The 12842-nt window shown below is 38.7% G+C and overlaps 3 protein-coding genes across 5 annotated transcripts; 2 read left to right on the top strand and 1 right to left on the bottom strand.

Moving 5' to 3' along the window:
- Positions 1 to 1436: 1436 nt before the first annotated feature.
- On the top strand, positions 1437 to 2112 carry LOC103341014 (uncharacterized). Its single transcript, XM_008244494.3, has one exon. It carries the CDS (start codon positions 1513 to 1515, stop codon positions 1885 to 1887), a length of 375 nt encoding a protein of 124 aa, XP_008242716.1. The 5' UTR covers positions 1437 to 1512; the 3' UTR covers positions 1888 to 2112.
- Positions 2113 to 2826: 714 nt separating this feature from the next.
- Positions 2827 to 4586, bottom strand: LOC103341015 (SH3/FCH domain protein). Of its 3 annotated transcripts, none has more exons than XM_008244495.3 (4): positions 4408 to 4582; positions 4208 to 4290; positions 4010 to 4100; positions 2827 to 3114 (listed from the first exon to the last, which is right to left on the bottom strand). In XM_008244495.3, exons 1-4 carry the CDS (start codon positions 4443 to 4445, stop codon positions 3084 to 3086), a joined length of 243 nt encoding a protein of 80 aa, XP_008242717.1. In that variant the 5' UTR covers positions 4446 to 4582; the 3' UTR covers positions 2827 to 3083. The 3 variants fall into 3 exon arrangements, with proteins under 3 accessions (XP_008242717.1, XP_088898810.1, XP_088898811.1); XM_089042684.1 differs by lacking the exon at positions 2827 to 3114 and adding an exon at positions 3342 to 3641 and having other exon boundaries at positions 4408 to 4586; XM_089042685.1 differs by lacking the exon at positions 2827 to 3114 and adding an exon at positions 3649 to 3671 and having other exon boundaries at positions 3993 to 4100; positions 4408 to 4586.
- A 214-nt stretch (positions 4587 to 4800) lies between these two features.
- Positions 4801 to 7591, top strand: LOC103341016 (GTP-binding nuclear protein Ran-3-like). The gene is made up of 8 exons (XM_008244496.2): positions 4801 to 4977; positions 5122 to 5191; positions 5749 to 5805; positions 5901 to 6018; positions 6555 to 6644; positions 6759 to 6938; positions 7041 to 7118; positions 7326 to 7591. Exons 1-8 carry the CDS (start codon positions 4975 to 4977, stop codon positions 7393 to 7395), a joined length of 666 nt encoding a protein of 221 aa, XP_008242718.1. The 5' UTR covers positions 4801 to 4974; the 3' UTR covers positions 7396 to 7591.
- Positions 7592 to 12842: the final 5251 nt, after the last annotated feature.

The following is a 12842-nucleotide window of genomic DNA, read 5'->3' as shown; positions in this document are numbered from 1 at the left end:
AGTAACAAGCCCAAATACTCCAAGGCCATTTTGGGCAAACATAATTAGGCCTTGTTTGGTTGTATTGTTCGGATCCAATTAAAATAGACAAGTCTCTTGGTCATGTTTGGTGCTACCTCTCATATGATCATAGTGATTCTATAGTGAGAATTTTATATATAACATTTAGGTGAGGTCATATCTCTTAATTGTTTGATCAACCTAATCAATTTGATCAAACGACTAACCAATTTGATCAAACAGTTAAGAGATAGGGTCCACATATAAGGCCCTCACTATAGAAGAATTCTATAGTTTGACTTTTTCCAAAAGTGATTTTTTTTTTTTTTTTTGGGTGGTGGCTAAAACCTAAATTTACTTAAAAAGAAACTGTTTTTGTGATATTACTGCTGTATTTTGGCTTGCTGGGCCCATGATTCTGTTTTATCTCTTCAAGGTATTGTTTGTTTCTTGGGCTTGCAATTTGGGCCTTATTTGAATAATTGTTCACGTGTTACTCATAAAATATCGCATTGTCAAGAAAAAAACAAAATTGTTTTTTGTATGAAGAAACACGTGCGTGTCTTACGCGCGAAGAGGAAGCCTACAGGAAAGCCATGCATTCATTTCATGGTGGCCGACGGCAAATTAAGGAGGACAAGAAAGCGAATAAGATCAATGCCGGACAAGAAAGCATATAGGAATCTTCCTCTTGCGCCATACCCCCCCAGTTTGAACCATACTTTGGCCTCTTTCTATTTTGGAAATGTCAGCGGGGACGGGGAGGGGTGGGAATAACAAGTCAAGACCAAATTTATACGACCTTTTGTGTTTTTCATGATATGGACAACTTGTTATGTTATGTTATGTGTGCGATCGATATTAAAAGACTGACTGAGAGGTTGGTTTCTACTTCACGTGTTTTCATAACTTTTCTTTTGTTTTCGCTGCATATTTTACCCCAACGGTTGTGATGAATATGAAATTTACTTGGCTGTGTGAGTTTTTTTTTCACAGACGATATTTGAAAAAATATGATTCGAATATAGAATTTCGGATGTAAATAAAAGTAATTATTCTTAACTATTTTAGCCTACAAATCCCTTCCGAACCTATAATGTCTTTGGCGTAATATAAGAAGATGAAATCAAGATTTACTAAATAAGAGTAAACTAAAATTGGAAGAGGCTATAGCTCTAGATAGCCCCGTAATCTTTGGAGCTTTGGGGCATTAAAGATCCTCAAAGACGAGGTTATTTTCGTCAATTCATTTTAAAACATCGCCATCACGATCGAAACCAAAAGAACCTAACGTGGAAACCGGAATAGCCGGTAAAAGTCATTAACAAAGCGTACGTGGATCCCACATGTCCCTTAGAACTGTAAAATAGTGACCGACACGCGTCCGGCCTTATCCATTTCCCACACAATTTTCCCTTTAAATTCTGAATCCAAACTCTCCAACTGTCTAGTGTAATTGTTAACCAAAGTTCCCAATCCAACGTGTTTCCCAAGCTTTTTCTCTCTCTCAAAATGTCCACCAATCTCATCCATTTTCGGCCCACCCTGATCGGGCCGCATGCCACCGGAAACCGAAAGCCCGACTCAGTTACCCGGAAAGGCTCGGCGTCCAAGTGGTGGACCCCCCTATTCGGGTGGTCCTCCGAACCCGACTACATTGACTCCCACTCGAAGACCGAGTCCCGGGACAAGGCCGAGAGCGGAGCGGACTCGGGCCCCGACTCGAAGCCGTGGAGATCTCGGTTCGCGCCTGGTTGCTTCACGGAGGAGAAGGCGAGGCAGCTCCGGATCAAGACCATGGAGACGGAGTCGTTTCATGACGCCATGTACCACTCGTCAATCGCCTCCAGGCTGGCCTCCGATTTCAAGAACCGATCCGATCTATGAGCCGGCGACTTAGGTGTAATAAAGCCCCAAATCTTCTATCTTTCTTTTTTCATAGAGTAGGATTTTAGGGGTGGAAAATGTGAAAGATGGTGCCGTCTATGATGTAATTAACGCTTGTTTTTAGTTAATTGCGTGGCTTAGACGATTAAGCGTGTAATTATTGATGTGTGTGTATGTATATATAATCCTTTTTCTTTATTATTGGATTTGCTATTTCGATTACAAGATATTGGATTATTTGCTTGTATGAGCTTGTGCCTGATAGAAATGGTAATGATAATGATAATGACGATGACTGATTATGATGAATGATGCTGGCTGAGCCTAACCATAAGTAATTTGATCTGTTTAGGTTGGTTCAACCGTTCAATATTTCAGGTTGGGAATTCGAATCCCCCTCCTTAAATATTTGGGTGTTCCTATCCCTTCCCTCCCGAACCCCAATCCCCCCTGCCGATAGGTTCAATATTTCCCGACTCGAATCCCCTTCCGATACAAGGGTGCCCCTCCTGCCGAATCCCCCTACTGATAAGTTCAAAATATCGCTCAAGTGAGGGCTAATGTGGGGCTCATCAAATAAAGTTCAAGTTGGATACGGTATATTTGAATCTTGGGTAGGATCCTGCAACTTAGAAAAGCATCCAAACTGGGAATATGCCTATGAGAATCGCACTGAATGAATGCATAAGGTAATGAAACTAACGATGGTAAACTCCATTGACATGGCCCATGATAGGGACACCAAACAAGTGCCCTAATGACATATTTGGGATGATTGGGGCCTGAATACTTCTCAAATTATAAAGCACAGATGTAACAGATAAGAGGCCAGCTCCACTGCAGCTAAGCCAGTATGAAATATCCTGCATAACTAGCAGAGTGTTGACCAACCCGTCTTAGCACATCAAGCATCCACAAAAACAAAAACAAACCTTACAATTCCCAAAACCAGTTTGGTCATTCTGTATTTATTTCACTTGCAATTATAAGCAAAAAATGATTCGGATTCTTACACCTCCGTCCGGTGAAAAGAAAATGAAATGTATTGTGTTGTAAATTGTATCACTCCATGATAAATGGATATAATCTGAAACTACTATAAAAAAATATCAAAGTTTGCTTCAGCTATTGTTGGTGCCAGTGGAACATTGGGCTGCAACGAACCCGCAAATCAATTCAAACCATGCTCCGCACATTTACTTGCTCTCAACATCATACAGATCAGTTCTGAATACGTTGCATCAAGGACAAAACAAAAGAATGCGGAGAAGACAACAACAACAAATAGAGAGAAAAATAGTTCGGGTTTTGAAGAGATCATAAGACTAGAAAATGATTGAGTAGCAATTACAGGAACATAAATCTGATTCTGGTATTCCAATTCTCAAAAGGAACCACATCAGGATGCAGTTGCATAACTTCGTCTCACAAGCACACAAGCACACAAGACAGAGTGAGTCATACTGTTATGTATTCAACTGAGGTTGAAGGTAATCTATTTCAACAACTGATATCTCCAATCCATTATCACATTATTCATACAAATTCTAACTTGCAAGTGAAAATATTTCTCGAAAACCAATTCCCCTACCCTTGCTCCTCTCACCCCTGGTCTACCACCAGAACATACACTGGTACAATGAGAGAAGAGCAGATGGAGACATTTTGCATGCTTTTATACAAGGACTTCATCTCATGCAAAGAAAGAAATGTGCTTTACCATCCCCTTCTGCTCCATCATTATAGTATAGATTCTACCCTCATTTATAGGCGCTCTCAAAGAGCTGGGAACAAAAAAGGATAAAAAAGTGCCCCATCTTATTTACACACACACACACATCCCATAACATTTCATATTCCATAGCCACTCATTGCAAAAGCAAATCCCTAAAGATCCAAACTTGAGGCAGAAAATACTAAAATCTATCAACTTTAGTTCCAATTTCTAAGCAAAGGAAGTAATTATTTCCAACTATTAACCTCCGTTCACAGGCTATATGCAATGATCAAAACTTTTCATTTCTTCTAGAATGGTGAATTTTCAGCAGCGTAGCACCAACCTATCTATTCAATACATAATCTATCAATCATAAAAAAGAACTCACCATAAAAAAAAGGATACACCAAATAAAAGCCATGAGCAAATGCTCCCACCAACACAGCAGTAAACAAACGGTCCCGTACAACTGGGTTCTTACGCAGCGAGAGTCGAACTGCAAAATCAAATATCCACAGCGAAAATTGTTGAAGGGACAAGACCCAGATGGGAAATATCGATAAAATCAAGTAAAAAAAGAGTTGAGAAAATTGCAAAACTTACTGAGCGGAAGAACAGGGGCATATATAAGAGGAACCAAGAACTTAAATTGGGACCCCGGGCTTCTCTTTCTTATAGCAGCCTCCCTTTCAACATATTCATGAACACAATTTGATATCAATACCGAACAAATTTCTATGAATTGAAAGGCAAAAACACAGAGAAACATAAGAAATATACGTTGCGGGTTTCGCCGGACTTACTGATTAGAGGGATCGGACGATGAAGGCCACGAGGCCATGGCGGGGTCGAAGGGTTTCAGATCTGTTGTGATGTGGTGGTCTAAAACTTACTGCCGGCAGCCTTTTTTCTTGTTTGATCTTCGACGACTGTATTATTCATTAAATTAAATTTGTTTACACCCAAAAATGCATTTTTTTTTCTTTTCGTTTTTTTTTTCTTGTTGCCCCACCTAGTAAGCCGAAAATCACGGCGTGATGCTACAAAATTATTTATTTTTCGTTTATAATTACATAATTCAATTTCATAAAATTATTATTATACACAAAAAAATTATATGTGGGACCGTCTAGTGGGTGAAATTCCGAAAATAGAAATAGTTCGTTCTTATAGAACGTTCAGGAAACAAAAGTAATCAAATCCAACGGCGGAGATGATAGCGTCAATCTAAAGCCACGAGCTCAGAGCCAGAGATCCATATAAGTGCCTCCCTCCTCACCTCTCAAAACTCAAGTAGCCGTCTTCTTCTCCTTGCGTCTCTGTCACTCCGCTGCTCTTAGATTCTCTCCCCACTCACTACCTTGAACCCAATGGTAACTCTCTATCTCTATCTCTATCTCGCTAATATTTTTCTCCTTATGTTAGGGTTTAGCTGTTCACGAGATCGATCTTTTTCGTTTCGCTTTAGGTCATATTAATTTTTTTTTTTTTTCATGTCTTTCAAATTTGTTCTGTAGGCTTTGCCAAACCAACAGACTGTTGATTATCCAAGCTTTAAGCTTGTCATCGTCGGCGATGGAGGCACTGGTAGATTTTACGTTTCCCTGTTTTCTGTCTGATTTTCTGAATAGCTGTTTTGTTTGACTATCCTGGCACAAGTGTTTCATGTTTAGAATTAGGTTTTTGACAAGAATGTGATTCGCTTGGATAAAAAGTTCACTGTTTCCTGGTAGTTTTGGTATTGGATTTTGATAGATTTGATCAACACTTATCAGCACAAGGGCAAACAAAAACAGAACCACAAAAAATACTTTGTTCTACTATGGTCCCTGCCTGAGATTCTAAAGAAATAATTTCCCGTAAAAGTAAAGAATTTCCATGGGTTATTTCTTTCTTGTTTGAGATTTGTTTCTCTGTGAACTTGATGATTTTCCTGGAGTTATTTTACTCTAAAACAAATGCTGTCTATGGGTTCGAGGCTTTCCCGCTTGTTTTTCAGTATATGTATATGTTCGTACCTTCGTTTTAATGGGAATTTCGGAGCTACAATGGGAAGGAATGAAGAAGCAATTACCGTTGCTCTCTACACTATAGTGTGCTGTGTGGTAATTTGGACTTGGGCTGAATGGTGATGAATTGTGCAGGAAAAACCACTTTTGTGAAGAGGCATCTCACTGGAGAGTTTGAGAAGAAATATGAACGTAAGACTCCTCTTTGACATTTCACTACATGGTTCAATTAATTTAATTATTATTATTTTTCTGATTGAGTTATGTTTGGTTATACTTGCAAACAGCAACCATTGGTGTGGAGGTTCATCCTTTGGATTTCTTCACAAATTGCGGAAAGATCCGCTTTTACTGCTGGGATACTGCTGGGCAAGAGAAGTTTGGTGGTCTTCGGGATGGCTACTAGTAAGTGGAGGTTTATTTTGATGTTGCTATGATTTATTTGGTATTTCACGTCCCACATAAAATCACGTAATCCGCTAATGACACTTAATATATTTTGTGTCTTTCAGAACATTTTACTGTATCTTTTAATTTGTTATACATGTGAAATAATGTTAGGATAAACTAATTGTGACAACGTACACCTCAATGGTATCTAGTTGTATTTGATTTTGTGATGGATAAAGGAATTTTGTATGAAGGAGATGGGACTGAAAGATGCAATCACCTTTTTCATTTTTTCATTGATGCGTAATATTAGCATGGTATGAATGATAGAGAAAGAAATATTTGTTAGTAGCTAGAACAATATTTAAGTATTGCACGGAAGCTTTTATGCTTTAGTGAAGAGTGTAAATCTCATTCTTGTGATTTTGTGATTAACTGCAACCTCTAGGTTTTTCACCAACTTTTTCTCTGGTGGTTCACAAGATTAATTGCCCTTTCATTGTGCTGCTTAGTTGAAGGTCTGACCTGAAATTATCTGTTAAATTATGCAGTATTCACGGGCAATGTGCAATCATTATGTTTGACGTCACAGCTAGGTTGACATACAAGAATGTTCCTACATGGCACCGTGATCTCTGTCGGTGAGTTGACTAAATTTCTAGATGTCATGTCATGTCTGTTCTTTCTTTTATTGTTTCATTTTTCCAGCTGTTGATGATGGCTTGGTATTTTGGCTCTAAAAATTGTAATTTCAGGGTCTGTGAGAACATACCCATTGTTCTCTGTGGAAACAAGGTTGATGTGAAGAACAGGCAGGTTAAAGCCAAGCAGGTTACCTTCCACAGGAAGAAGAATCTGCAATACTATGAAATATCGGCAAAGAGCAACTACAATTTTGAGAAGCCTTTCCTCTACCTGGCTAGGAAGCTTGCAGGGTAATTAAGATAAATATTCTCTTTTTTCCTTCTCTTTTTTCCTTTCAGTACTTGAGTGTTGATAATAATACTAAAGGTTAATATTTGCTGGTTTTATTTTAGTGACACAAATCTTCATTTCGTTGAGTCTCCTGCCCTTGCTCCTCCAGAAGTACACATTGACTTGGCTGCTCAACAACAGTAAGAACTTTGTCTATGCTGGTCTTCTTTGGTGTAAATCTTGAAATTGTTCGACTCCTATGTTCTTGAGGCTACCATAATCGAAATTTTGCAGTTCAAACTGCTAAGCGTCATAGCTTCACCAATCCTTTGTGGCCATTGAGTTCTATTAAGAGCTGAATTTTCTGAAGAAGATTTTCTTATGTCGGTGTTTGTTGCTTCTTGCAGGCATGAAGCGGAGCTTGCACAGGCAGCCAATCAGCCTCTTCCTGATGACGATGATGATGCATTTGAGTAGAGGGCTTTAAATACTCTGCTAGGATGGTTTTCATTCAGCCTTTATTTCTATTTAGGCGTTATCATTGGTAGTTGTCCTGGAAATGTTGACAATATATTGGAGGATTTGATTTTCGGAAATGTCATATAACAATGACTCTATTTAGGCGGATTTAAATTCAGCTAATATGAGCTATTGATTATCAATGGTTGTAAAATCAGATGTCGTTGCCTTTTAAGCATCCTCGACTGAAGGCTGTGCTGGTTTGCCTTTGCTAATGGCTTTCTACATTTCTCGTCTGTAGATGAATCTGTAAGGTAAGGTCTTGTCCAAAACAGTGGATCTGGGTTTTGGACGGTTCGGAATGTGATGGCGCCGAAGGCCTTCTTGAGCAATTGGATAGGCGCTGTTGGGCCTTAATGTACGGCCTTAAGTTCAAATATAAGAAAGTCCATCTAGTGGGAGGAGGTGTCTCATTCCTTTTGAACAAATAATGGTGGAAGATCCCATTCCACCAAAAATCAATAGAAAAGAGGAGCAGCTTTTATAATGAGGAGGCTGTGTTGAGGGTTTCAATCCAGCCTATGTTGAGTGGGTGTGTTTAGGAATTAAATTCAGCATTTTTATTGATCAGATAGGGGATCAAACCGAACCGAATTGAATCGAATGGGCTTTTCAGGCTTCGGAGGAGTGGAGTAAAATTTTGTTCCACAATTGAGACCGGCTAAGAAAAGGGCTGGGCCTAATCTGGTCCATTGTTGTGAATTTTTGATAAGCTGCCAAACCTCAGAAATAAAAAGTCTCCACAGTTGCAAAGATGAAGCCTATGGCCATACTAATAACTGGGAAGTGGGTTGGAAGATTCTCTAAAAGCAAAGATGAGCTACAAGGCATGTGGTACCACCACTGCCAGGCGAATATGAAAGCCCTGTTTTTAAAAAGCTCCTCAATCAATGTAAGAGCAAGCAAGCAGCAGGATTCTTTTTTTGATGATTGATGTTGATTTTTCTAGTTCCAGTGGTACCAGGCCAGCAGCTTTGTTGCAAAAACAAGAGCATATGATACTTGGCGATATGTCGTCTCGTCTGAGAGAGAGAGAGAGAGAGAGAGAGAGAGAGAGAGATAAGAGGAGGAGTAGATATTTGTGTGTTGTGTTCGTGTGTTAGATAGATTTTGGGTGCGTTCCTTATTTCCAATGATGTGGTTTTTGTTGTGTCGTAATTTAGAATGAGGAAAAGCAGCAGCAACACTTAACTGCATTACATGATAATTGTACTATAAGCTTAATTCTTGCCTCATCACGACATGTGAAGTCCACATGGCATCTGGTCTGCCTGCCTGCCCTCTCTGGGTGCTTCTGGGCCGTACACCCAACACAAAAACAAGGACCCCCACCTCCCCCAACCCAAACCCACCCACTTGCTGTGTCTCAGGAACTACTCGAGTATAACTTAAGCAAATCTGTTTGCTATTTTGTTCTTTTCTCTTCTTTCAGAGCCAACAAATAAAAACGAAAAAACATGAGCCCGAAAATGAACATCAATAGGACTTGTCCTAATCGGTGTCGGTTTTCCAAGCACACTCAAGGAGACCCAATGTCTATGTGTCACTGTGGGTATACATACCACTAGGCATCCACATCATTCCAACCACAAGTGGGGCAAGTGAAATAGCTGGTCTTACCCCCCTTGCCATTGCCAGCATATGCCTAGCTACAACACTATGATATATGTTTTGATATATGTTTTGTTATATGTTTTGTTATGTGAGATTGTGGGATTGTGGGGATGATCCCCTTAACTTGAAGGACACTGTCCAAAACTTCAGGGGCTCATCTCATTGAATGAATGAATGAATGAATACAAGTATTTGGGAGATTAGAGAGAGCTAAATTTTAAAACAAAGGTGGCTTTCAGTGTCGGTAGGCGGTCGGGTGTGGCTTAAATATTAGTTCATGGCCTTTGGGCTAAGGCTAGCTAGCAGATGACTAGTAGAAGGGCCACAATATCATATCCCAATTGGCAATAGCAAGCAACTAGTCCCCTCCCCTTCCCTTCAGTTGCTGCTTCTCTCATTTTCATAGGGAGAGATCATCATCATCTTTTTTTCAAAAGACAAAACTAGTCATCTTCTACTTGCTATTATCTTGAATGGGCTCTCTTTGCAATGACTTCTCCTGTCTTGCTTCCTTTTGGTGAAATGGCTATTAATTCTTTCTTTTTCTTTTCTGAATCATGATAGCTCCTCCACCCTCATCATCACCCGCTCTTGTTTTTAGTGTCCATATCTTTCTGTAGCTTCCTTATATTCGTTTATTTCTCATAAGTTTTGGCATATGTATTCAATTTTATTAATGTTGTTGGATATGTAAAAGCTCCTTGCTCTAGTTGGTCAAGGTATTAATGTGCATGTCGTTTTGCACTCGAGTCCGATCTCTCTTCCTGTACATTGCTACAAATATCTAGGTTATTAGGCAAGAAAGAACTTACACATCATGTGTCACATAGTCACTTTTTTTTAATTACACGTCCTGGTTCCTTAATTAATCATATTACTACTAATAAAAGTTAATTAAAATGCATTTGCTAGCTAGCTATGTTCTTGGTTGGCACAACATATAAACATGCAAATAAATAGGTATGGGAAAGGGGAGAAGGGGGAGTAGGAAAATAATAATGAAAGTAGCTAGGTAGGCTAGCTAGATAGAAGAGGAGATGAGAAGTCCCTCCTCCTCCTCTCATCTGTCCTCCTCATGTCATGGATGGGTAGGGTAAGGAGAGCATGATGATGAGAGGAATTCATTGTAGCTCTGCTTAGAGAGGAGCCTCAGCCTGCTGTCTGTGCATCTAATAATAAATAATAAATAATAATATTTCATGTAAACTTGAAACAGGACATGTTCTGCAAAGGAGGCATGTGCTTACGCATAACGGGAACTGCCATCAATGAAACCACAGCAAGCAACTGTCCTTGTCTATCCATCCTTCATGTATACATGCAGCATCTATTTCTCTTGCCCAAACCTGAAGTTAATGCCATCATTCCCATTTCACAATTCATGTATATATAAATTCTCTTACGAGGACGTCATGTATTTTCTATTATTCATCTCTCCGTTTTTCTCTCTATTTAGGCCTCGTTTGGAATTGCTTTTTCTATTTTGGGGCCAAAAACCTACTTCATTTTAAAATAACGTGTTTGGTAAAAATAAAATATCTCGATTATTTTAAAACTAGTGGCCTTTTGACAAAAACAGACTCTAAGTTACTTTTCAAAGCTACTTTCAAAAGAAATAAAGATAAGCCTTTAAAGAATCTTTTAAATTCCTAAAACACCATTATTAATTTTTTTTAAATGGCACCACCTCCACATCCAACTCTACCACCACCACCATCACCACCACATCCTCCTCCGCCACCACCACCACAACAACCACCTCCTCCTCCTCCACCTCCGTCACCAACTCCACTACCTCCACTCCACAATCGCCATCCCCACCACCAGCATCTTCACCTCCATCTCTTTCACCACCTCCATTACGTACCACCACATAATTAGTGCAAAACACTTTCAACATCATGTCTATTTGAGTTATTATTTACAGTTACAACAGTTTTATATTAAAATTTACCAAACGATTTTGACATTATTTTTTGTATTAACAACACTTTAAAAGAATTATTTACCAAACATGGAGCAACTTTACTTTACAACTAATTATTTCTAAAGCACAACAAAAACAAGTTTTTTATTATTATTTTAAAAGTGACAACAATCTCAAATTCACCCTTACAATAGCATTCACATGATAATAATTTGCGGACATCAAATAACTATATATTTATTTATGCTTGTAGCTATTATAGTTCAATTCACATATATATATATATATATATGTCTCTCTCTCTTAGTTGTTGTGATGATCTGGATCCCATGCTTTGTTTCTTTTTGAAAATTCAACTTCATTGTCACTTGAAAACGCAAGGACTTTTGGTCCTGTCATCTAATATTCTCAGCTACCTGCTTTTACTTTGCTGCTGCAGTCCAGTTTGAGGCTCTGGTTGTGCAAATGCACTCAATCCATATTACTTTTATTAGTTAGTTTAGAGCCCCTCACATTCACATCACATCATGGAATGACATGCCACTGCCCTTCCAATGAGTAGTAGCTTAGCTTCTGTGAGAGAATCCTGCAAAAAGTAAATAAAAGATCCTTTTAACCTCCCATTCCCTCTTTCTTGAGACTTGAGGTCGAATTATTTACTTTAAAAAATAATAATACCAATATAAAGATCATCTGAAACATTCCAAACCTTTGATTGAAATGAAAGTTGAAACACTCTGCTGCCAATAAATAAATAATTAATTCCATAAATAGATGGTTATATATCAAATTTAAAATTTGAGGGAGGGTGTCACATGATTCACTGTCTGTAAACATTCCTCCAACATATTCCTAATTCCTACCAGTAAATATAAATATAAACATTGCCTTGCATAATCATGCAACCACACCACGGGCCTCGATCTCACACCCTTCATTTTATATAGAATAATCTAGAAACACATAATTCGATCCAAATCAAGAGATTAAACAAGAGATTAAGCAGTAAATCAGGCAACTTATAACAAGACATGGTCGTTGGAATGGACAAGGATGGTTTTATAGAGACAAAACATTTGCCGTTTTTCTTAAACGAAAATGTAGCATGCACTTGCTTCTTTGCTTTACAATATCTATCTCTGCCGGTAAAATCTTGGGAAGGTAGAAAAAGGTGGTAAAATAAATAGTCATCATAGTCTCATCTCATAGAAGGCAGCGAACAAGAAAAGGGTTTGTAAACAAAACAAACAAAACCAAAAAAATAATAAAAAGGTGACCCTCGATTCACGAGGGGTTGTGGGTGTGGCCAACCTGTTCTGTTGGTGGAGGAAAAAGTACGGATTTGCCTTTGCCTCTTCCACTGTGTGATTCTTTGTACATTACTGGCACTGCCAGAGGTGGTTATCTTCGTACTCAAAGACAAACCTGACCTGCCATTGCCATTGCCATTCTGGTTTTCTCTTTTTTCTTTGTGATATACCAAAACTGCCCATGTCGGGTTTGTGCTAGACGATTGGGTGGGGGTCCCCTTTGACAGTCCAAACTCATCACTCTATGATTACATTCTTTGCTTAACCATATCTTTCTTTTCATTACTCTACTCGTTTTAAGCCCATGATTTATTTCATGCTCTGCCGGGACAAACTTTGAATCTGTGACTTTTTGTTTGCTTTGCACCAAAGACAAACCAATCCTATCCTAACACTACTGGATCTTGTTGTGTGGATATATGTCTATCTATGTCAATTATTTAAATTCATCAATTGCCTATTCTAAGGGGTGTGTTTGTGAATTGTGAGTATGATCCCCGTAAATGTTTTTTTTTTCTTTCTTTCTATTTTGGTTTTTCCAAAGGAGATGCTGC

The sequence above is a fragment of the Prunus mume genome, linkage group LG8, assembly GCF_029339155.1.
Source record: "Prunus mume cultivar Tortuosa linkage group LG8, ASM2933915v1, whole genome shotgun sequence".
Taxonomy (NCBI): domain Eukaryota; kingdom Viridiplantae; phylum Streptophyta; class Magnoliopsida; order Rosales; family Rosaceae; genus Prunus; species Prunus mume.
This window is presented reverse-complemented; position numbering and strand designations above follow the sequence as displayed.